General features: G+C 35.7%; 1 protein-coding gene across 3 annotated transcripts; it reads left to right on the forward strand.

The window, feature by feature from the left end:
• The first annotated feature begins 1,142 nt into the window (after window positions 1–1,142).
• Window positions 1,143–27,141, forward strand: LOC307006704 (phosphatidate phosphatase LPIN2). Of its 3 annotated transcripts, none has more exons than XM_079627927.1 (20): window positions 1,143–1,199; window positions 5,460–5,660; window positions 7,002–7,097; window positions 7,172–7,389; window positions 10,050–10,154; window positions 11,269–11,374; window positions 12,813–13,530; window positions 13,657–13,750; window positions 14,957–15,153; window positions 15,893–15,986; window positions 17,492–17,561; window positions 17,630–17,722; window positions 17,874–17,947; window positions 19,456–19,585; window positions 21,707–21,855; window positions 21,948–22,034; window positions 23,016–23,168; window positions 24,000–24,114; window positions 24,222–24,325; window positions 25,966–27,141. In XM_079627927.1, exons 2-20 carry the CDS (start codon window positions 5,469–5,471, stop codon window positions 26,108–26,110), a joined length of 2,940 nt encoding a protein of 979 aa, XP_079484053.1. In that variant the 5' UTR covers window positions 1,143–1,199; window positions 5,460–5,468; the 3' UTR covers window positions 26,111–27,141. The 3 variants fall into 3 exon arrangements, with proteins under 3 accessions (XP_079484053.1, XP_079484054.1, XP_079484052.1); XM_079627928.1 differs by lacking the exon at window positions 1,143–1,199 and adding an exon at window positions 2,345–2,409; XM_079627926.1 differs by lacking the exon at window positions 1,143–1,199 and adding an exon at window positions 3,189–3,317.
• Window position 27,142: the final 1 nt, after the last annotated feature.

Raw genomic sequence — 27,142 nt, forward strand, 5'->3', positions numbered from 1 at the left:
TATATTAAATAACTCTCACTTTTATGCATGACAGTAGTTTGGTTATTGTCTTCCAGGGCCATTAAGTGTGACATGAGCCATGAACCAAATGAGAGAGAGTTATTATTATTATTATTATTTTGTAAGTTATTATTTTATTGCTTTTGGAATAGGTATTTTATATCCATCATTAAATCTGGAAGTGGTTACCATTTACAGTGTCTAAACATGATGGTGATTGAGCATAAGCACAGCAGTTATAGCTTTTTATTATTTAATGTTATTAATATAGCCTATACATGACATAATCGCTGAGAGGACATTATGATTTTATTGTCAGTTTGATTGACAGAAGTAATTACTAGCATGTTTATATGTTATTTTAGATCTCTGAACAATATACTTTTCGACAAATGCCATGTGTGACAAAGTATTTTATGTTTTTTAGGTGATAGCATTTATTAAAGGGATAGTTCAGCCAAAAATTTAAATTCTGCTGTTATTTACTCTTATAGACCATTTCATTTATACTGTCTATGGTTATTTACTCACCCTTAAGTTGTTATAAACCTGTAGAAGTTTTTTCTTGTGTTGAACATAAAAAGATAAAGATATTTTGAATGTTGTTGGTAACTCTTTCTGGTCCCTTCCAAATAAAGTCAATGGAGACTTTATACAAACATGTTTAACAATAATATAATTTGAAATGATGAAGTTAATTTGACCGCTTTTGCCTTAAAACACATCAGCGATTCATAAACTGTTTGATTACCAATATTCTTCAAAAAATATATATTTTTTGTGTTCAACAGATCAAAGAAACTCATATGTTTTCGAGTAACACCGAGTAAATGATGACAGCATTTTATTTTTGGGTGAACTGTCCCTTTAAGAATGAAAGTGACACTCTTTCGAAAATGTCAACAAAAAAACTCCTTGTTTTGTAAATAATTATTTTGAGAATTATTATTACTATAAATCGTATAATACATCATATAAACATTAAAATAAACGCTAAAAAAGGAAATAATAAATAAAAATTACACACGCTCCCTCTAGCGGTTCCTCACTGACACTTGAGCTGAACACAAACTCACACGTCAACAGAGGGCGTGTCCTGACACGAGTCCTAGCCTGTCATTGGATGTCATTTGATTGACGTGCTCACGTGGGCGTTAGAGTGCAGGAAGTTTTCTAATGAATCGCTGTTGTGTTTTAAGGTAAGAGCGGTCAACTTAACTTCATAATTTCACATGATATTATGTTAAACGTGTTTGTTAATCAGTTTTTGTCATTTAAAATGAGTGTGTGGTGTTTATAAACCGCTACGCTGTGTTTGTGTTCATTGAAGATTGTAACAACATCAGATGTTACAGAGTCCCTGGATTGTTAAATTAAGCTTTAGTGTTTATTTATAGAAACATAAAGTCAGGAAATGTTGTTAAGGCGGCTTTATATGCAAATTTTAAGAACAATTTGTAAATAGTTTGACTTTGATGCTCGACAGTGGACACGGAGACTTACAAAACAACGGTTTATTGATCTGAAAATATTGATGTCTTTATTCTGGAAGTCATTTGAGTGTCACAGGATCCGTTTAATCGCGTTAAACGCCTAAAATAAAGGGAAAAACTGGGTTTCTTCTCATGTTTCAATGTGACGTAGTGTAGCGTACTGTTAAACTGCAACAGGATTCAATTATTCATTTACAGTCCTGCTCAAACATGCTAGTTTTCTTTTAAACGTTTAGATTTGTCTTGACTTGTGATAAACTTGCCTTGACGGTTTTCTCAGACAGCTGATGAATTTTATTTTTTAAAACAAGGATGCATTAAATGACAGTAAAGACATTTATTTCAATAATCAGAAATATTTCTTGAGCAGCAAATCATCATACATCATATATAGGATCATGTGACACTGAAGACTGGAGTAATGATGCTGAAAATTCAGCTTTGATCACAAGAATAAATAATATTTTTCTATATATTCACATTATTTTAAATTGTAATGATATTTCACAATATTACTGTTTTTACTGTATTTTTCATCAAATAAATGCAGCCTTATGGTGAGCAAAAGAGATTCTTTCAAAAACATAACAAAATCTTTTGAATGGTTGTGTAAAATAAAAACATTTGGAGAGAACTTATGTGTCTCGTTTTGACCTAATGTTATGCTTAATTACTTAAAATTAGTTGTGGACACAAATATAAATTATGCCTATGTATAAATGTACTTTCTTTTTTTGTGATATTTTTGCCATGCTGTCCCAGGTATCTAACCGTTGTTTACATTTCTGGCCTAAATATTTTCAAAACTAAAGTTTTAATGACATTTCTATTTTTTTTTTTACATGGATGAGCTTGTAAAGTTGACTCGAGGCAGCCGAGATGCACACACACACACTGAGCGGACACAGGTTTTGAGGTATGCTGTGTTTAGAGAAGAGGATTGACAGACAGTGGCTTCACTTACCCCTGTGCGAGCTTTATCATCAGGTCATCAGGCTCGAGTCCAGTCGAGACTTAAGTGATGATGAATGGATGAATGTTCACATCAGTCTGTAAATGTAGAGCGTTGCCTGACAGAATTAGACAGCCGGTGTGTGTGTGTCTCTCTCTCTCTCTCTCTCTCTCTCTCTCTCTCTGTCTCTCTCACTCTCTCTCTCTCTGTCTCTCTCACTCTCTCTCTCTCTGTCTCTCTCTCTCTCTCTCTCTCTCTCTCTCTCTCTATCACTATCTATCTCTCTCTCTCTCTCTTTCAAACACACACAATTCCACACAATAGCAGATGAAAAGAACGGCTGAGCCCATTACAAACATGCTGGCATGGCTTTCATTCTGTGTGTGTGTGCGAGTGTGTGTGTGTGTGTGTGTGTGTGTGTGTGTGTGTGTGTGTGCGAGTGTGTGTGTGTGTGTGTGTGTGTGTGTGTGTGTGTGTGTGTGTGGGCGGGCTGTTTTCATGTTTATCTGGTGTAATGTTGAAATAATAGTTTTCAAAGCTGTATGTGCAGCCGGGTCACCGTGTGTGATTTCACATGTGACAGGTGTGTGTGTGTGTGTGTGAGCGAGCGCTTGAATGTACTGGGTCTCTCTCAGAACCACCAGTATCACCTTCTTTGTTCGCTCCACACACACAGAGAGAGAGACAGAATAAAGGGCTTGATTTGAAGTAAAATAAGCTCTGCACACACACTCCTCTATGTGCGGATGATTGTCCGGATAGTTAGTGTTGAGCTGTAGGATGAAGGAGGGTTTTACTCCTCGATGGCTGAAGGGTGGAGGGTTCCCGGCTTTACAGGCCTTCATCATCATCATCCTCATCTGTCCATCTGGGTATGTGCTCATCACGGGCCGTCAGAGCTGAAGATTTCCCTCTGTGTGTCTGAGAAATGTCGATTTATAATTCCCTCGAATTCTTTCATTTAGCAATTTTTAACTCGGTAAAGCCTATTCTATCGTATTTGCTATTTCTAAGGCCTCTAACTTATGTGATAAACCTGTCGCACACACACTCCTCCAGTGCTTCTGTCGTCTGATTGACAGTTCATATCAAGTAAAGCCTTTTTAACTGTACAAACGTCCTTCAGCTCGAGCTTCCCGTCTCTCTGCTGTCAAATCTGCACTGGTTTTTAATCAAGTAAACGATATTGTTTGTAATATTTCAAGATAAACACTTACTAGATTTAAGCAACTTTGCTTTATTTGATTATTCAGCGTTTTTTCCACAAATAATGATCATCAGGCTTTTGAGGAAGGTTTATTTGTTCATCTCTCAATCATTGAGTTTTAAAACTAAAGAGCTTTGATCATAAAATAAGCATTTAGATATCATCTTAAGACATATTATATGATATTATGTAAATGCATTTAATGTGAGCGTTCTGTTATACAGTTTTTACATGACAAGCTATCAGAATATCATCTTATAAATATCAGCATCTGCAGCAAATTGCATATTTCTGCTTAGTTTTGCCTCTGAATAAAATTAAGCTGTTTTCCTCCTCAAGTTATGTGAGCCATAAAAGCCTATAAAATTATTATTATTATTTTTTTTAGATTGATAATAATTTTTTCTGTCTATTATTTTCATGTCAGGCTTTACGGTTCAAGGTTAAAAATTAGTTTGATATATACGGTCGGCCTCTGCATAAATGATTCAATAACTAAAATGTATGTTATGATGATTTATGATTTGTGGCACAAGGTATTAGTTGTAATATCAGCCATCAGCGCAACGACTAGTTCCCGCCGGTAAACCAGACTGATTTGCAGAAGTTCTAGTTCTCTTTGTGTCTGGTCTAAAACACACGGCTGAAGACGGCAGTGTCAGGTCTGTTTTAAAATGTGATTTTTCTATAATTTTTGTGCTCATTTAATTTCAGGAATTTCATGTATGTCTTCTTTGCTGCGATAAAACTTTATTTTTATGTCTTCACATCGGCCATCAGACACCCTGGAAAATCACAAATCCAAACGCTGAACTGAGTTTGTGTTTGTTCACTTGCGTGTCACGCAGAACCGGCCGAGACTGCACTATTTACTCATTCATTATTTAAAATTATTAATAAAAAGGTCAGGTCTACTCATATCTTATTTGGTGTTTGTTTGTTTTGTTGTACAAAGTATTTTTATGTGACGTTTTTCTCAAGCCTGACATATTATAATGCCTTATATGAGTTTTTTTTATGCTAGAAAATTATGCATCTCAATAGGGCTGTTAAACGATTAATCGCGATTAATCGCATCCAAAATAAAAGTTTGTGTTTACATAATAAATGTGTGTGTACTATATGTATAATTATATTGTATATAAATACACACACGTTCATGTAGGCCTATATATTCAAGAGAAATGTGTTATTTATATATACATATTTATAATTTTTATATAATATAAATATTTATACAGTATATACATGCAAATATTTCTTAAATATAAGAAAATATAAGCATGTGTGTGTATTTAAATATATAAAATAATTATACACATATTTATTATGTAAACACAAACTTTTATTTTGGATGCGATTAATCGCGATTAATCGTTTAACAGCCCTACATCTCAAGCGTACGTCAGCATGTTGCTTGATTTATATAAAATAAAAATGGATCAGAAAGATGTTTATCCAGCTGTTAAAGAAGTCATAATCTGAGCAAAAGAGATTCAAGTGTTTCTTAATGTCAACATCAAATCAAAACTCACTCGATTATCTTATTGTGAATTATTCATCAGTGCAGGTTTTTAAAATAAATTAAAACTTGCTCCACTGATAAAGTCGTAACACCAAAGAGATTAAGGGACATATGACTGTGTTACGAACGAAGGCAATGCTGTCAGGTTTGGCATGACTTCAGATCTGATGATAAAGTTGAGATGTTGCGCACTGTCAGACTTTAGCTCTGTGTGCAAAGGTCACAGTCGTACAGTAAGGAGCAAAATATGACCTGAAACTCACTCTGTGTGTCACTCTTCAGTCCCAGACCATGAACTACGTGGGTCAGCTGGCCGAGACGGTGTTTGTGACGGTGAAGGAGCTTTACCGCGGGCTGAACCCGGCCACACTCACCGGCGGCATCGACGTGATCGTGGTCCGCCAGCCGGATGGCACTTTCCAGTGTTCCCCGTTCCACGTTCGCTTCGGGAAACTGGGAGTCCTGCGCTCCAAAGAGAAAGTGGTGAGTCTGTCACCGTCATATTAGTGCAGATTCAGAAGATCTGTGTTTGAAGCTCTTGTGTTTGTCTGACAAATGTTCCTCTTTCTCAGAACTAACCAAACTTAGAACATCTTGTTTGCAGGAAATAGTTTTCAAGATGTACAAGCGATTTCATAAATGTGTCAAATTAATTACCCAAAATTTCTACTATTATTATTATTATTTCCATTTTGCTAGACAGTAATGAGAATTTAAAAGCAGTGGCATTTAATTTAATTTTAAATAATACAATTTTTTATTTTTTTACGGCATATTTAATGCCAGTTATATTTTCGTTTAACCTAATTAAACTGAATTTAGATTAACCTTTTTATTTTTATTGATGTATTTGCAGTCATATTTTCAGCCTTTTATTTAACTCAATTAAATGTAACATATTTTATACTTTACAGCTAATTTATAGATTTCATAAATAGTGAAATTAACTACCCAGAAGTTCTATTATTATTATTATTTTAATTTAGCTAGACAGTAATGACAGTCATATTTTAATGTAATAGCAGTGGCATTTAATTTAAATTAAACTTAATTGTTTTTTATAGCATATTTAATGCCAGTTATATTTTCATTCAACTGTGGAATTTCATTTACCTAAATCTAATTAAACTAAATTAACCTTTTTTTATTAATTTAATTGCAGTCATATTTTCAGCATTTCATTTAACTCAATTAAATGTAACTTAATTTGTTTTAACATATTTTATATTTTACAGCTAATTAAATGCCATGTATAATTGCATTCAGCAATATAATTTACACCTTGTTTTTTCACCATTTTTTATAGTGAAACCTAAACTAATTTCATTTACCTTCATTTTTAATCTAATTAAACTCAATTTAAATGAACCTTTTTTTATTATTTCTATTTTCAGCATTTCATTTAAATTTAACTTAATTTGATTTAACATATTTTATACTTTACAGCTAATTCAATGCCGTGTATAATTGCATTCAGCAATTTTTACTTGCATTTTACACCATTTTTTATAGTGTGCCAAAACTTCTTGCACTAAGTTTTTAATGGCCTTTTCCACTCACTATAACCACTAGAATTAAACATGCTTCTTCTTTTTTTTCATCTGTACCTTTAAGACTTCATTATGTAAATGACCTCTGCATACCATTCATATGTTAATGAGCTCATGGATAATGTAAGAGGCTTCGGTATATCTAAAATTTTTTAATTTAAACAAGATAAAACCTTATTTCGCTCGTTAATTGGTTGGTTTTCAGAATCCATGTTCCTAAGTATTCCCCCAGTTCAGGTCACATGACGTAACCGCTGTGTCCGTCCGTCCGCAGGTGGACATCGAGGTCAACGGTGAGCCTGTGAGCCTGCATATGAAGCTGGGAGATAATGGAGAGGCGTTCTTCGTGGAGGAGAACGAGGATTTTGAGGTTTGTCGGGATGAGTTCTCTAATCTCTGGTCTAATGTTCTGCTGTGGTGTTCACCATTGTCTCTCCGTGTCAGACGATGGTTCCCGATCATCTCTGCACTTCTCCCATCCCCACTGATGTGCCAGAAGTGTTCGAGACGACCGAGTCTTCCTCCAGCCGACGGAAAAAGCGCCGGCGTAAGCGCGCTCGTTCAGACACTCATCAGCGTGAGGACGACGGATCCTCCTCGGACGAGAAAGGAGAAAGTCTGGATCAGGATTTCCTCAAGGACGAGTCACTGTTGGCGGCCAGGTTAGAGGTTTACTAAGCTTATTGGACTTTAACTTTTCCAGCTACTGTCAGAAAGAAGATGGCTGGCTGCTAGGGATGCTCATATTGACCGTTTAACCGTTAACCGAAAGTAAAAAATGTGACCGATTAATACTATCAGTTAAACGGTTTAAAAGTAAATGTATATATTAGGGCTGTCAAAAGATGAATCGTGATTAATCGCATACAAAATAAAAGTTTGTGTTTACATAATATATGTGTGTGTACTGTGTATAATTATTATGTATAAATACACACACATTCATGTATATATTTAAGAAATATTTGCATTTATATACTGTATATACATTTATATCATTTATATTATATATAAATATCTAGGGATGCATAACGATTAATCGCAATTAATCGTTTGCAGAATAAAAGTTTTTGTTTACATCATATATGTGTGTGTACTGTGTAAAATAATTATGTATTTATAAATACACACACATGCATGTATATATTTAAAAAATATTTACATGTTTATATACATTTTTATATTTAAATATAATTTATATTATATATAATTATAAATACTTAATAAATAAATAGATTTCTTTCTGAAAATTATACATGCATGTTTGTATATTTATATATACATAATTATTATACACAGTACACACACATATATGATGTAAACAAAAACTTTTATTCTGCAAACGATTAATTGCGATTATTCGTTATGCATCCCTAAATATAACCAATTTTTCTTAAATATATACATGATTGTGTGTGTTTTTATATATAAAAATAATTATACACAGTACACACACATATTATGCAAACACAAACTTTTATTTTGTATGCGATTATTCACGATTAATCTTTTGACAGCCCTAATATATATATATATTTAGCTTTTTTTTGTTGTTGTTTGTTTGCTGCACGGTTAAAAAAAGATAGTATATAGCCTATATTTGTTAACCGCACGCGCCTAAAGACATATTTCGCTGAGCAAGCTAAATAAAGCAAGCGAAAAGAAGTAGCCGACTGTGTGGGACCATTTCGACAGAAAGAGCGACGAAGTTACTTGCAAAATATGCTACGCGGTGTTAAAATAAAGCAGTAGTGCGAGTAATGCAAGGCTATCACATGCGAAGCAAACATCCACAAGCAAATGAAAGGCACTTTCCGAAGTTGGCCACTCTAGCGATACGCTATCTCTGTATTCCCGGGACATCTGTGCCACCGGAGACCCAGACTAACCCCACATCATGTAGACATGTGACTTTTTTTAAATAAGAACTAGACAAGCTGTGGATTGAGGAAGGCCTGCTATTTTTATTTGACGAAAAAACGTAGTCTGATGGGGAAAAACCCTGTTTTTTCATCTTAATTTGTTAATTATTTAAGTTAAAAAAATATATTTAGTTTTTTTATATATATTATTTCTTTCTGTTTGTCTCTGTTGTCACTGTCAGAAATGCTGCGTGATCATTGCTGTGGATCCAGGTTCTGTTGTTGGTCTGTTCTGCTGCGTTAAAATAAACCCGCAATCTTTTTTTATTTTTTATTAACGGGTCACAGACACTCGTTCATTTTATTTTTATTTCATGCCAATTCAATATTATAATCTTATCAGTTAACGGTTAATAATCGGATAACGAGCGGCGTTTGTCGGTCGGGCAAATGAACCGAAATGAGCGCCCCTAGTGGCTGGTTATTTCATGAAGCTCTAGTTACACCAGCTTTGATTACTTATGCATACTTAAAACTACAGCCTAGATTTAACGTAAAGTGGCCCTAAGTTACAACTTACACACTAATTAAACTTAAACTCGGTAGCACTTTATGGAGGCACTTTATTTTACAGCATATTAATGTACTGTTAAATTGGTAAATTAATCATAATAAATAAAGGTAATTTCTTGTGTTTTGTTTGTATCAGTATTTATTTATTGATCCTTATTCATTTCAAATATAATTTTTTAATGTTATTTACATATGAAAATACCTATTTTGTTATTGATGATCAAGTAGTATCGTATTTCAAGTTATTGGATCATTAAGGATGAACTAAACAACTACGCATTACTTTTCTAAGAGCGTGCGGCCTACTGTGTTCTGGCTTAAAGTCGGCATGAAACAAGTTCAGGGAGGGGAAGTTATTCTGATAATGATGATAAGCACGTATAATTCATTTATAATGAATGCTGCAATATTCCATAAAAACAAAAAGAATTGTCAATTTTGATTTCATGGTGACTTTAAGAGCAAATGGTGCAACGAACTAATTAGAATATGGTGCAAAAGTTCATTTATTTCAGTAATTCAACTTAAAAGGTGAAAGTAATATATTATATAGACTCATCACATGCAAAGGTAGATATTTCATTTGTTATAATTTTGATGATTATGGCTTATGAAAACCCCAAATTCAAAATTATGTGAAATATTGTGAAAAGGTTTTCATAAGCTGTAAGCCATAATCATCAACATTATAACAAATAAAGGCTTGAAATATCTCACTTTGCATGTAATGAGTCTATATAATATATTAGTTTCACCTTTTAAGTGGAATTACAGAAATAAATGAATTTTTGCACGATATTCAAATTTTTCCACTTTCACATGTATAGTACAGAGTTACGGTGCAACTTCAGGAAGTTACAAATGTTTTGTGTTTTCACTCTCTACAGTAAGTCGATTTACTTCTCGCTGTCAGAGGAGCCGTACGAGGAGTCGTGTGGAGCTGCGAGAGACGTTCATCCTCACTCGGAGGGAGAGTGTTCAGTTAGCGAGAGGTACCGATATATCCTTAACCCAGTCACTGTGGATACTGGCTTTCTAAAGTTACGAGACACTCAGCATTTACACTGCCCACAATTCTGACATCGATACCATGGAGAAAAAACTGGCATATCGATATTTTTAATATTATCGCAATATTTGTCAGCAGGTTTATTAGGCTGCTGTCACTTTAAGACCTGATGCGTGGATCCATTATAGTGCTTTCTTTCTCAACTCTTTATGTTCACTTAAAACATAACTGACTGTGTTTATGTAAATACTCTGTGTGTTTTTGACTGTTTAAGTGCAATAACCAGCGAAAAATAAGTCATGTAGAAAATGAAAAAATTACCAAAGAGTTTCGATATTTTTCCTATTTAAAACTTGACTCTTCTGTAGTTACATCTGTACTAAGACTCATTCCTGCGCAATGATCAGGGAACTGCTGCCGTACCAGCAGACATAATGATATTACAAACTTAGTGCCGGACACGTTGGAAGTTAGCGAGCTGGGGACTATTTTCAGGCGCTGTGTAATATCATTGCGCTGCTGGTACGGCAGTTCTTTATTATTACGCAGGAATGAGAGAATAGTTAGTCATATCGGCCTAGAAAATCACAACTTTTCATTGTCCGTCGGTCTTAGTACACGATGTAACTACAGAAGAGTCAAGTTTTAAATGGGAAAAATATCGAAACTCTTTGGTCATTTTTTTGAGAGAGATGCTAACGGTCTAATCAGATTCAATGATCTATGCTAAGCTATGCTAAAAGTGCTACCGCCAGACCCGGAGATCGGCTGAATGGATTAAAAAACGGTAAAACTGTTTAACTTTAAGGGAGATGGAAAATGAGCCTATTTACAAAAAAAACTGGAGTGTTCCTTTAACACACCAAGAGAAAATCTGATAAGATAATCTGTAGAACCATCAAGATAATCGGGACATAGCTAGGATTGTTGGAAGGGGGGAAATCAGCCCGATTATCTTTTGGTGTGTACCCAGCATTACACACCACTGCTGAAACACACACACACATTTGCTTTGTTGGCGGGTGTGAATGTCAAGCCCTGATCCTCAAACATCTTCAAATGATGCGTTCACCATATAATGATTCCTCTGTGTGTAGTGTGTTCTTCAGTCGGCCCGCCTCTCCGAAGAGTGACTCTGAGCTGTGCAAGCCGCAGGAGTCTTTAGGACCTCAGATGCAGTGGAACTGGGGCGCTTTCCCCAAGGTACCGCATCTCTGCATCACACGACACACTCCGGCACGCGTGAGGCTTTCAGCGCCGCTTCAAAACGGCAGAATGTGTCGAAGCCAACCTACAGTCAAACCAAAAATTATTCAGACATCAGATATCATTTTTGATATTTTTTTTTACTAGTGCACTCTAAAAAATGCTGGGTTGTTTCAACCCAATTTTGGGTAAAATATGGACAAACCCAGCCGTTGGGTTAAATTTTTTACATTACATTTTTAACCCAACGTTTGGGTTTGTCCATATTTTACCCAAAATTGGGTTGAAACAACCCAGCATTTTTTAGAGTGTGGGTGCAGGACATTATCATAACTGGCACTAATAACAGTGATTTAAATTAGGCAAGCATTCAACCACATTATTATAGAGAGTGAGCGAGTGTGGCCAATCACAGACAGTCAAACCAAAATTATTCGGACACCAGATATGATTTTTGAATTTTTTTTTACTAGTGTGTGCAGGACTCTATAGTTCATTAATGAAGTGAGGAGAGCAAAATAAAGTAAACTGTGACATTATTATACCAAAAAATTCTTCATACAGTGACTACCAGTAAAATGTATAAAGGTTTGATAAACGATTAATCGCATCTAAAATAAAAGTTTGTTTACATAATAAATGTGTGTGTACTGTGTATAGTTATTATATATATATATAAATACACACACGTTCATGTATACATTTTAGAAAAATGTGTTATTTATATATAAAATATTTATAATTTATATATAATATAAATTATATATAAATCTATATACAGTATATACAAGCAAATATTTCTTATATATATATAAGCATGTGTGTGTATTTATATATATATAAAATAATTATACACAGTACACACACATTTATTATGTAAACACAAACTTTTAATTTGGATGCGATTAATTACGATTAATCGTTTACAGCCCTAGGACCAAATATTATTCAGACACCAGATATAATTTTTGATATTTTTTACTAGTGGGTGCCTGGCACTATACTTCATTTATGTATTGAGGAGAGCAAAACAAAGTAAACTGTGACATTATTATTCATAAAATGATTCAGACACTTTGACCTGACCATGTTTTGTCTGTAACTGCTAATGTTCTTTTCACACACACACTGAACACAATGAAGCATTGCTTGGTCACTGGTTGAGCTAAACTGGTATTATCTAATTTTGTAGTTGAATTTAACAGCTGACAGATCAACATAATTCATGTGTGAGAGTCTAACAGAAGGACGGACAAAACCAGTCAAATATCAAACCAGTTCTTGTCATATTTTATCACCATTTTCTAAACAATAGCGAATAAACTGTGATAATGTGAGAAATGTGGAAGGCGCCTGAATACATGTTGGTTTGTTCCTGGACACGGCTGTTGTAACACTTTCTGAGATGATTGCGTGTGCATGTTTGTGTATGTAGGTGTGTCAGGCTGAGAGGGATGAATCTGATTCGCTGCCGTCCTCCATTACGCCCGCTGACCACTCCCACTTCCGTACCATCCATCGACAAACATCCTTCGACAGTGACAGCACTGACTCTGCTGTGACTGTGGTGAGACCAGAACCTCAGATTGGTACGACCAGCCATGATGACCAAGGGGTGTCTTCATCCATCAAGGTCACCGAAACGGATGTAGTGACCTTTCAGTCCGCAGACGACTCCGTGACCGCACTGGGAAACAGCGAGACTAGAGACTTAACGGCCGAGACTGTTAGCAATGATACGAAGACGTTAGATATAACTAGCTCTGCTAATACAATCCACGGGATCAATGCTGTCAACAGCGCTGGTAGTTCAGATGCTGACATTGAAAGCCAAGAGATCTGTGATGAGAATGACATCTTGGTCATCTCCAAAATCCAAACTATTACCCATGTGACGTTCAGTGAGGCTGAAGCAAAGGTTTTAGAAGCAGAAACTGAAATAAACTCAATCACGGTGTTACCAAAACACCAAAGCTCTGCGGAAAAACTGACTCTCAGGACGGGAGACTCAGAGGAGGGGGCGGGGCTAGAGACTTCACTGACCAATCAGGACGCAGACAACGCTGGAGTGACGGAGTCCATCGTCCAATCAGAGGATCAGACGGCTCTCGAGGCGTCCTCTAAAGCCTCAGACTCTCAGGACAAGAGGAAAGGTAGTGGATTACGTTATCTGTACTTATTCTGTGCTTGAAATCGCTGTGAAACATTTGACGTGTGTGTGTGTGTGTGTGTGTGTGTGTGTGTGTGTGTGTGTGTGTGTGTGTGTGTGTTCTTCCTAGTCAAGCGGAGTCAACATTTGGGACCGTCTGATATCTATCTTGACGACCTCTTAAGTCTGAACCCTGAAGTCGCCGCCCTCTATTTCCCCAAGAGGTTAGAAGTTCAATCACCAAGATGCATTACCGATGTGTTATAAATAAACCAAAATAAAATGCAATGCTTTATTTTATTTGTTTTATTCATATAATTCTATTCATCGAGTGTATTTTTTTGTTATTAGCAAAAATAGTAATACAGGAGAAACTAAAAATTTGAATATGGTGCAAAAAAAATTTTTTTTCAGTAATTCAACTTAAAAAGTGAAACTAATATATTATATAGACTCATTACATGCAAAGTGAGATATTTCAAGCCTTTATTTGTTATAATTTTGATGAGCTTATGAAAACCTTTTCACAATATTCTAATTTTGAATTTGGAGTTTCATAAGCTGTAAGCCATAATCAAATTTATAACAAATAAAGGCTTGAAATATCTCACTTTGCATGTAATGAGTCTGTATAATATATTAGTTTCACCTTTTAAGTTGAATTACTGAAAAAAAAAATTTTTTTACACCATATTCAAATTTTTCCAGTTTCACCTGTAAATCCAAAATAAAATAAAAAAATTATATTTTGTTTCATTTCTGTTTTTTGACACAATACCTACATTAAAATAGAACATTCATTGAGTATAGTATTATTATTAATTGTAATAGCAAAATATGAATAAACCAAAAATAAAAATAAAACTTTTATTGTTTTATTTGATTTGTTTTATTTCTGCTTTTTGACACAATAAATGAATGATTGCTGTACAATACAACAATAAAAATGTAATATCAATTGAGGATATTATTAATATTATTATTAATAATAAATAAAATATTGATAAAAAAAATATATTTTGTTTTATTTCTGCTTTTTGACTCAATAAGTAAATGATTGCTGTATTACAACAATAAAAATATCATAGTCATTGAGTATATTATTAATATTATTATTAATTAAAAAAAAAAAAAATATATATATATATATATATTGTTTAATTTCTGCTTTTTGACACAACTAAATGATATACTACAACAATAAAAATGCAATATTCATCGAGTATTATTAATATTATTAGCAATAATAACAACATTGCAGAATTGCTCTACATCAAAGATGACCAATTCTCAATATTAGGGGTCCACTTTAAGAAAAAGCCATACTGCTCAACTTTTAATGTGAATTTTGTGGACAGATGTCAGTGTTGTTGATGACTTGATGATTATTTTAAATGTGGAGGATGAGTAGGTGTGTCCTCTGTTTTCAGCGAATCAGAGTCGTCGGACCCGCGCTCGTCCCATGATCCGCCGGACCCGTCTCCTCCCTCGGGTCAGCTTTCCCCTCAGTCTCTGGGCAGCACCAACGCCGACAGCGGCACCGAGTACCTGTCCGACTCCACCACGGACACGCTGGACGTCACCATGTCTCTGTGCGGCAGAGGAGACATCAGTCAGATCAGCAAAGGTACAGACTCAGACATGTAGCTCCGCCCACGGGGAAATCTCATTGGTCCAAACTCCTGCTTCAAACAACCGTATGTTAAACTTTAAATGTATTCTGTAAATACAATAAAAAATATAATATTCATTGAGTATATCATTATTATTATTATTCGCAAAAATAATAATAAATCTAAAATAAAATATTGTATACTTTGTTTTATTTCTGCGTTTTGACAGTAAAACTAAAAAAAAAAACAGTAAAAATGCAATATTCATCAAGTATTATTATTATATATTAATACCAAAATATATTAATACAAATAAAACAAAATAAAAATATTTTTTTTATTGTTTTTGATTGGTTTATTTCTGCTTTTTGACCCAATAACTAAATAATTGTTGCACTGCAGCATCACAAATGTAAATATTTATTGATTATATTACTACTACTACTAATACTAACAATAATAATAAATACAATAACATATAATATTATTTGGGTATATTATTTTTATTAGTAAAAACAATGTATTTTATATATGTATGCAAAGTTGTTTTGTGATCTATATAGTCACATCTATGTTTTCATCTTTGTTTTTAAATCACTGTTATTAAAATTATTGGTCCAGCTTCAAATAGCCGTATATTAAACTTTAAATGTATTCTGATTGGCTGTGATTTTGGTGTTTTATGCAGCATTTTATATTCAGTGAAGACAGAAAAAATGGTCAAATGTCTTTTTTTACTTCCATTTGTTGCAGAGAAGTTTACAGAGCATCTTGTCAAGTATCAAGACTTTGTCAGCAACCCTGGAATAATCGAAGACCCAAACCTGGTCATCTGCATCAACTCAAAGTTCGCTACATTTTCAATTCAATTCAAGTTTTTGGTATAGCACTTTTCACAATACATATTGTTTCAAATCAGCTTTACTGGCAATGCTTGTTGCAATATAGTTCGTATGAGTAATGCTTATTTATTTAGCAGTGAGAATCTGTGTTTCAGGGATGAAATGTTAATTTTAATATACTAACAATTTGGTAACACTTTACAATAAGGTTCATTAGATAACATTAACTAATAATGAACTGCACTTATACAGCATTTATTCATCTTTGTGAATGTTAATTTCAACATTTACTAATACTTTATAAAAAAATCTTGTTAACATTAGTTAAAGGTTGTGTAGGTAAGAATTGTCTAAAGAACTTTTTTTCAAATTGGCTTAAACTGTCTTTATATACCAATACATAATTAAAATGTAAGTACTTTGAAAAAGAGAGTATAAAAATTGAGTGACTATAGTGTATTTAATCTTCAAAAAACACAGCTCATTAATTCCTACCGGGACGAGACAAGTGATTGGCTTGCGCGACTGTCACTCTCCGTCCCCATGACTACCGCCGCTATTATTGGCTCCGCCCACGTGCGCGCAGTCGCGCACACGTTTTTAGGTGGGAGTGAATGGAATTAATGAGCTGTGTTTATTGAAGATTAAATACACTAGAGTCACTCAGTTTTTTATACTCTCTATTTCAGAGTACTTGCATTTTAATTATGTATTGGTATATAAAGACAGTTTAAACAAATTTGAAAAAAAGTTTTTTTAGACAATTCTGACCTACCCTACCTTTAATGCACTGTGAACTAACATGAACAAACAATGAACAGCTTTATTCATATTAACTAACATTAACAAATATTAATAAATACTGTAACAAATGTATTGCTCATTGTTAGTTCATGTTAGTTAATACATTAACTAATGTTTAATAAATGAACCTTATTGTAAAGTGTTACCAACAATTTTTCTAAGTAATATATGACCCTGGATCACAAAATTATAATTTTTTTCTTTTATGCCAAAAATCATTAGGATATTAAGTAAAGATCATGTTCCATGAAGATATTTAGTTAATGTCCTACCGTAAATATATAAAACATGTATTTTTGTGAGTGAATGCAGCACAATCGTGAACATAAATGCACAACTTTAAAGGAGATTTTCTCAATGTTACGATATTTTTGCACCCTCAGATTCCAGATTTTCAAATATATGGCAAATATTGTCCTATTCTAACAAACCACACATCAATGGAAAGCTTATTTATTCAACTTTCATGTGATGTATAAATCTCAATTTTAAAAAATTTACCCATGTGACTGGTTTTGTGATCGAGGGTCACGTATAGAAAGCCTAACTGTTGGTTGGTTACTATCTTGGTGCATTAACATTGAATTAAATCATAAGTCAACTATATTTGCAGTTTTATGTATTTAGACATGTCCCAATCAGATATTTGCTGTATTTTGGTCTGCAGTTTGATAATATGAATGTGTTTTTTGTTTGATTTGTTCAGGTACTATAACTGGGCTGTTGCTGCTCCAATGATTCTGTCAGTTCAAGCTTTCCAGAAGACTTTACCAAAGGTAGGTTAGTCCTTGATCAGTGCTTACATGATTAATCCTTCAGGGATAATGACTTTCTGTTGTTGTAGAGCACCATTGAGCAACTAGTCAAAGATAAGATGCCAAAGAAGTCCGGCCGCTGGTGGTTCTCCTGGAGGAGGAAAGATTTGAACAATATTGCGGTAAAAACTGATTTCATTGAACTAACAGAATCGAACAGTAAAGAAATTATGTTTATAACTGAAACAAGCACTGTGCAATTTCCCTTTAAGAGATTGATAAGGACAATATCTGCCTGGATATTTATTATTTTGAAACATTTGTCCATGTTAGGGAAACACAAAGCCGGACTCAGACGGGAATCGGCTTGAAGCATCCGCCGCTGTCGCTGGACCCTCTTCACTGAAGTAAGACGTGTGTTTGCATGCATGCAGAATATTAAATATGAACTCACTATTTTTTTCCTCATTACAACATTCGGCCATGCACCGGCTCAATTCACCAACAATGCGTTAAAAATGTCTTGTTTATGTGTGTCATATTACACAAAAAAGGATGCAAAGGAATAAAACAAAAGCGACAGAAGTTAATATCCAAACTTCATGCATCCACACTAGGGATGCATAACGATTAATCGCAACTAATCGTTTGCAGAATAAAAGTTTTTGTTTACATCATATATGTGTGTGTACTGTGTAAAATAATTATGCATTTATAAATACACACACTTGCATGTATATATTTAAAAAATATTTACGTTTATATTAGGGCTGTCAAAAGATTAATCACGATTAATCGCATCCAAAATAAAAGTTTGTGTTTGCATAATATATGTGTGTGTACTGTGTATAATTATTTATATATATATAAACACACATAATCGTGTATATTTAAGAAAAATTGGTTATATTTATATATAAAATATTTATATATAATATAAATTATATAAATGTATATACAGTATATAAATGCAAATATTTCTTAAATATATACATGAATGTGTGTGTATTTATACATAATAATTATACACAGTACACACACATATATTATGCAAACACAAACTTTTATTTTGGATGTGATTAATCGTGATTAATCTTTTGACAGCTCTAGTTTATATAGATTTTTATATTAAAATATCATTTATATTATATATAATTATAAATACTTCATATATACATTTTTTTTCCCTAAAATTATACATGCATGTTTGTATATTTATTAGGGCTGTCAAAAGATTAATCGCGATTAATCGCATCCAAAATAAAAGTTTGTGTTTGCATAATATATGTGTGTGTACTGTGTATAATTATTATGTATAAATACACACACATTCATGTATATATTTAAGAAATATTTGCATTTATATACTGTATATACATTTATATAATTTATATTATATATAAATATTTTATATATAAATATAACCAATTTTTCTTAAAAATATACATGATTGTGTGTGTTTTTATATATATAAATAATTATACACAGTACACACACATATATTATGTAAACACAAACTTTTATTTTGGATGCGATTAATCACGATTAATTTTTTGACAGCCCTAATATTTATATATATATATAAGTATACACAGTAAAGTTCATGCATCCACACCAACAGTTGTCAGTATAAAGTCCAAAAAATACTGGATAAATACAAATGAAAACTTTAAATTGAAAGCATCTGCATCTCATGCAACCGGTTTATAACATTGCATAATTTTGGTACATCAGATAAATGTGCTTCCTCTGTTCAGAGAGCTCTTAACCTTTGACCTTCTGACTCGCTCTTCAGTTAAAGTGATGCAAGTCAGTGTTATCAGCACTATTGGCTGACTGATGGGAATGTGCATTGCTTATTTGATCTTTGAGCGTGAAGTCAAGAATTGGTGTTGTGTTGTCTGTGTGTGCACAGGAGCTCTGTTGAACTCTCGAGCGATGAGGACGGTTCTCTGTCCATGATGAAGAACAGTGAGATGATGAACACAGCGCAGTGCATCAGTCAGATGTACCGCAAATCCCTCCGGCTGACCTCTGAACAGATCGTAAGAGCACATCGAACTATATCATCATCAGTGTTTGTGTGGGAGAGTTTAGCAAGGAGCAACTGGACTTTCTACAACTTGGACAACAATAAATTGAAACATTGCACCACAGAATCAAAAGAAATAAATAAGAAATGCTATTTTGCATGTAAATAATACCATTAATATTAATTCATGACTGTATTACGGTAATCTTTCTTTAGATGATCTTTCATCACCTTTCTTTAGTGTGTAATGTTTGAGTTTGAAAAAAAAGTCCCACCAAAGAGAGTTATTCTTTATAGCAGTGTTCCTGAACTCCTGAAACTTGTAGTCTTGAGTTTCTTCCGGGAACGAACACGTCACAATATTCCTCATTTATAAAACGGTTAGTTGCAATCCTTGATTCTGATTGGCTATATTCACAATAAAACATGGCTATGACCGCTTCACCAAACGGTTCTATGTATCACTACACAACACCCCTAGCAACCGCTCTTAGCAACGTAAACACATGTTTGATCTCATCGATATTGTTCATTGAAGCTACAGTAGAGTATTGTGAGAGATCGAGTAAAGGCTGGTTCACACGGCAGGATAATTAGGCCGATTTTAGCCCTGATTCCCCCCTTCCGACAATCTTAAGGACGCTCCGATTATAGTAAAATAATCTGATCAGATGCGGTGTGTGTGTGGTAAGACTGCTCTCGTCTGCTCGGAATGACGTCGGGACCGCTCCGATCTCAAATCGGGGATATCCAACATGTTGGATTTATTTGGCCCGATTCCTCCTCGTGTGTGTGTCCCCCGGGGACAAACGAGCACGCAGCCTGTGGACTGTGGCGTGTAGCCAATCAGAAAGCGAGGTGACGAGGCAGCGAAACAAAATCAAAACAGCCGGCGGCATGGCACACCAGAAAGTCCGGTGGACGTCGGAGATGGAGGATAATGTGTGTTTTTTCCGGTTAAAAACAAACTACAAACTTTTTTTTTTTTTAACAAAGTACAAACTTTCGCCTCTTCGTCCGCCATGATTGTTTACTCTGAAGTCACGTTTGATCTCGAGGGATTTTGCGAGATTTCCCGTCTGACCTGGGAATGCTCGGGAGTCAAATCGGTTCGTGTGTGATGTGTTAATTTTGCCGTGTGGTTGCGCACCACACACTGTACGACCAAAACTGTACGACCCGTGATTTTTTATCGCCGTGTGTGTGTGGGGTCTCTCAGGTTTGGAAAATCGCCTGACAATTTTTAAATCGTTCCGTAAGAACCAGGCTTTAGTGAGTGCACCTGCAGTAGATATAGCATTTTCCTTCAGGTCAGTCCTATAAAAAAAATCCGTTTGAATGTCCGCTGCGATATCTTGTCCTTTTAACAGTTAAGAGTTTCCCCGTGCCCATATCATCTGTCAGTGTCGTCTTCCTTCTCCGTGATCACAAGTTTGAGTCCTTTCAATGTAAAAGTCTTCTCTACTGACCGACTCACACACAGTCTTTGTCTCCATCTATTGGCGAAATAATGTATATAACTTCTGTTGCTGTTTACGGTCAGGGACTATTTTTTCCAGCAGAAGGAAGGCTTTAAGTGATTTTACTTCATGAAAGTTTCATAGATACATATTTTTCGGCTTTAATAGTTGTATTGTGTGGTAATACAATCCTCCGCTTCACATCGTGCCTAACAACGCCCTTCAGCCGTGACTTATTCACGATACAGTACCTTATTGCTTACTTAAATAATTAATACTCAGAATAAAGGGGCGGGGCCTGGATGAGTTAGTTAGTAGTGTGTTAAACTGGCGGTTATGGTAAGGGGCGGGACATTTCCCAAACACACTCGAAGCGCTCGACCAATCACAACACACTGATCCAGCCGACCAATCAGAGCACAGTGTGCTTTTCAGAAGGAGGGGCTTCATAGAGACAGGAAGTAAACAGAGCGTTACTGACAGACTGGGAAGAGAGGAGCCGCAATAATAAGGAAAATAATGTGTTTTTGAACACTCAAGCATGAAAGCTGACTCTAGTGGAGCCAAAAAACAAAATCAAGACTTTATAATAGGACATCTTTATTAAACTAGACATGTGTAATATGTGTAACTTGTATGATTTTGAGATTTTATTTATTTATTGTGTGTGGCAGGAGACTCTAAATCTGCGTGAAGGGGCGAATAATGTTGTGTTCAGTGTGACCACGCAGTACCAGGGCACCTGCCGCTGCGAAGCCGCCATTTACCTGTGGAACTATGATGACAAAATCATCATCTCAGACATCGATGGCACCATCACTAAGTGAGTCTGTGTGTTTGTCTGAGCCTTACACGATTTCAAGTTACTGTGTGGGACATTATACTAACAGTTGTTCACCTTTCTCACGGTATCAGGTCAGATGCACTGGGTCACATTTTACCGCAGCTGGGGAAAGACTGGACTCATCATGGCATCGCTAAACTATATCACAAAATACATCAGTAAGAAACACACAAGGTTCAAATCACAAGTGTCTGATTTTGATCAAGCATTTGTGGTTCACTATAATCATGTGCGATTTTTATAACAGATTTGATAGATAGATACAGAAACTGTTTAAAGCAGCAGCAATGCAAATATTTTAAAGGTGTTAATAAATAAAAAATCCCTGAGATGCACTGGAAATAAGGGCATGCCATTTCATTAATTGCATACAATTACTTGCATATATACAAAGTTCTGTCATGAAACTCTAGATAGCGCCGGCTGAGAGTTGTCATGACAGAACTATATTTGTTGACAAAGTCCCTCATGCAGGCTTTGCAATATCACATCTCACTGTTATTGTTGTTCCATAAGCATGAACGGTTTTATAAACACTGCCGGTCTGGTCGGACCTGTTCAGCTGTTTTTTAATTTATGGTGTGAAATACATACATTTATTTCTGTAATTGATATATTAACAGCCCAATTAATAATTTTATTCAGCAAGGATGCATTAAATTAATAAAGTGACAGTAAAGACAATTATAAAGTTAGAAAAAAAATCTATCAATAGATCTATCAATAGAAAAATTTCAAATAAATGCTGTTTTTCTTTTTTACTTCCTTGTAATCAAAGAATCCTGCAAAAAAAAAAAAAAAGTTTTCCTCAAAAATCTGAAGCAACACAATTGTTTTAAACATTGATAATAATCAGAAATGTTTCTTAAGCAGAAAATCATCATATTATACTGATTTCTGAAGGATCATGTGACACTGAAGACTGGAGTAATGACTGTTTGATTACAGGAATAAATTACACTTTACTATATATATATATATTCACACAAAAAACTGCAGATTTACATTGTAATAATATTTCACTGTTTTTACTGTATTTTTGATCAAATAAATGCAGCCTTAGTGAGCAGAAGAGACCTTTAAAACATTGAACGCTGGTCTATTTACCAATCCTTTCTGATTTCGTTCTTCTCTTGCAGGAATGGTTATAAGTTCCTGTACTGTTCGGCTCGAGCGATAGGCATGGCAGACATCACGAAGGGTTACTTACAGTGGGTCAATGATAGAGGAACTGTCCTGCCCAAAGGACCAGTGCTACTGGCTCCCAGCAGCCTGTTCTCAGCCTTACACAGGTGCGCACATACGAGCTGTTACTGTTAAAGTCAGCATGAAACAGAAGTTACACTCGTCTTTTCTCCTCTATTGTGACGTATATCTGAGCGAAACGGTTCTGGAACAAGAACACATGTGGGCGGGGCTTGATTGTGTCTGTGAGGAAGTGATTGGATGGTTGTGGTTTGCTATTGGCTGATCTCCTGTGAGTGACAGGTTGCCCCGCCCTCGTCATCAGAGAAGAGAAGAGACGCTGCAAGAGGAACTTATTCTGATTCAAGATTACCAGGAACATGAATTTAAAACATTAATGATGTGGATCAATAAATACTGCAATATTCCATATATGTGACCCTGGATCACAAAACCAGTCTGGAGTCGCACGGGTATATCTGTGGCAATAGCCAACTATACATTGTCATAATTATAGATTTTTCTTGTATGCCAAAAATCATTAGGATATTAAGATCATGTTCCATGAAGATATTTAGTAAATGTCCTACCGTAAATATATAAAACATGTATTTTTGTGAGTGAATGCGGCACAATCGTGAACATAAATGCACAACTTTAAAGGAGATTTTCTCAATGTTTCGATTTTTTTGCTCCCTCAGATTCCAGATATTCAATAGTTAGAAAGGACACATCAACGGAAAGCTTATTTATTCAACTTTCAGATGATGTATACATCTCAATTAAAAAAAATGGACCCATGTGACTGGTTTTGTTGTCCAAATGGTGACTTTATTGTAGTCTAACGCAGCCAGAACCTTAAAGTCCACTTCACTGATGATCACTGCACAGGCGGCGCTGAGGCTGGATCTACTGTTGATGTTCTCTGTGTTTCTCAGGGAGGTGATCGAGAAGAAGCCGGAGGTGTTTAAGATCGCCTGTCTCACTGATATCAGAGATCTGTTCAGTCCCATCAGACATCCCTTCTACGCAGCCTTCGGCAACAGAACTAACGTGAGGCTTTCTGCAATATTAGAAATACGTGCATTTCCAAGCAGTTATGTGAGAGTTATGTGAGAGTTATGTGAGAGCCTGAGCATATCTTGCGTCTGTGTCTCTAGGATGCATACGCGTATAAGGAGGTTGGTGTGCCTGAAACTCACATATTCACGGTCAACCCGAAAGGAGAACTCATACAAGAAAAGACTAAAGGAAACAAGTCCTCGTAAGTTACATCACTCTCTCACACACACACACACACTAGAGGATGGATACCCGACCCGAGCCCGACGGGACCCGCCGGTACCCGACGGGCCGGGCCGGGTTCGGACAGATATTTAGAAATGATGTTCGGGTTCGGGTCGGGCTCGGTCACATCAGCGCGATAAGGCATTGAACATTTTAAATTTAAAACAGCTTATGTAGGTAGCCGATGTGCCTGATGCTTTCACTTGATGCAAACGTTCGTTTTTGTGATTAAAATACATGTAAAATATTACCATAACATCCGTCTTCCTGTGTGCGGACATTTGTTTATGTAGCCGTGACAACGAAACGCGTGCATAATGTGCGCGCGCCAGGTGTTAAGAGCGCTTGTTGCTCCGCGCGCTGATGCGCTTGTCCTGTTGACATTTCCGATTGCCTTCCTACAGTTGCTTAATAAAAGCGGGCTTTCCACACAAAAAAACGTACAATTGTCATTAGTATGAGAAAAAAATGGGATTTTAACTGTCGGGCTCGGGTCGGGTTCGGTTACTGCTCTGTCGGACGCGGGCCGGGCTCGGACTGAAAAAGTCGGCCCGATCCGCACTCTAACACACACACACACACACACCTACGTTTGTTTTGCTATACTTGTGAGGACATTCCATAGGCGTAATGGTTTTTATACTGTACAAACTGTATATTCTCTCCCCTTACACTAAATCTACCCAACACACACACACACACACACACACACACAACCCGACCCCTAAACCTACCCATCACACACACACACACACACTAACCCGACCCCTAAACCTACCCAACACACACACACACACACACACACACACACACAACCCGACCCCTAAACCTACCCATCACACACACACACACACACACTAACCCGACCCCTAAACCTACCCATCACACACACACACACTAACCCGACCCCTAAACCTACCCATCACACACACACACACACACACTAACCCGACCCCTAAACCTACCCATCACACACACACACACAACCCGAACCCTAAACCTACCCATCACACACACACAACCCGACCCCTAAACCTACCCATCACACACACAACCCGACCCCTAAACCTACCCATCACACACACACACACACACACACATACACACACAACCCGACCCCTAAACCTACCCATCACACACACACACACACACACACATACACACACAACCCGACCCCTAAACCTACCCATCACACACACACACACACACACACACACACACACACAACCCGACCCCTAAACCTACCCATCACACACACAACCCGACCCCTAAACCTACCCATCACACACACAACCCGACCCCTAAACCTACCCATCACACACACACACACACAACCCGACCCCTAAACCTACCCATCACACACACACACACACACACACACAACCCGACCCCTAAACCTACTCATCACAGAAAGCTTTATGCATTTTTACATTTTTTATAAAACTGTTCAGTATGTTTTGAAAGCCATTTTAAATACGAGGACTGTCCTCATAAATCACTTTCACTTTGTAACACACACACACACACACACACATTTACCCACTTCTATCTTCTTTGCTAATATTGACATCATTTCTTTTTTAAATAGTTTTGTGTGTGTGTGTGTGTATGTTTCAGGTACTCTCATCTCAGCGAGATGGTGGATCACTTCTTCCCTTTCTTCTGTAAAGACTCGAGCACATCCTTCAACAGTCCCGAGTTCAGCCACTTCTCGTTCTGGAGGGAGCCGTTGCCTCCGCTGGATCTCGCGGATCTGGTCTAGTCTGGCTCAACTCCACACCAATCTCTCGGTGCCGATCTCAAACCTCTTCTCAACACGTCTTCTTTATATAGAGCCGAATGTGTCTGCGTTTACAGCGAAACCTGCAGTAGCAGTTAAACTAGAGATGTACACACACACACACACACACACAGCCGATGTATGCAATCGTAATGCTATAACACTACACTGAGCAGCTCTTCTTCCTCTTTTGACCGCACAGATGGAAAGAAAACGCATGAACCTGTGTTAAAGCCGCTGTGTGCCTTCACTGTTACTATAACACTGAGCTGGGATTCTCATGAATAAGTTCATTTCAACTTCTCCGCCAAATAATGGCCTAAATGTCCGTTTCAAGGGGTTTTTATGTGTATATTTTAACTTTTTTTTTTTTTTTACACAATTGATTTATTTGAGTGGGTACTGTAAGAGTATGAATTTGTTTTATCCACAAATACTTTATACAACTAAATTGTATTTCTATTTATTTTCAGCATTCAAATTGAGCAAAGACAATCTATATGTATTTGATCTCCATTTATTGTATTTAAAAGAACTTTGAAACAATAAAAACACTGAGTGACACTTCACTTGTTCAGACTTTCAGGAATATAGTCAGTGGTGTTTTCCAAAGTAACCCTTACTTAAGCCTTAAATCCTCAGGTATTGTTCACACACACCTTGACATGCTGGTTTCAGGAACTGTGACACAAACTGTATAGGAAGGATAAGGGATGAATCCAAACTTTGAACTCTGGTTATAAAGAGTCAAATTATTTTGTGTTTATAGGACTAACTGGCTGGCGAAGTTGTATTTATTTATGTTATGTTTCCTAAACTTATTTTTATCCGGTTCTTGTCCAAATATTTGTGTCAAATGGGAACTTTTACTTAGTTGTATTATTATTTTTCAAAATTATTCAATATTATTTTTTTTCAAAATATAAAAATAAATAAAATCAGTAAAATATGAAGGAAGGTATTTTTGACTGTGTGTGTCTGTTTATTGCGTAATAAAACAGGCTGTAAACTATT

Source organism: Phoxinus phoxinus, assembly GCF_949152265.1.
Source record: "Phoxinus phoxinus genome assembly, chromosome: 11".
Taxonomy (NCBI): domain Eukaryota; kingdom Metazoa; phylum Chordata; class Actinopteri; order Cypriniformes; family Leuciscidae; genus Phoxinus; species Phoxinus phoxinus.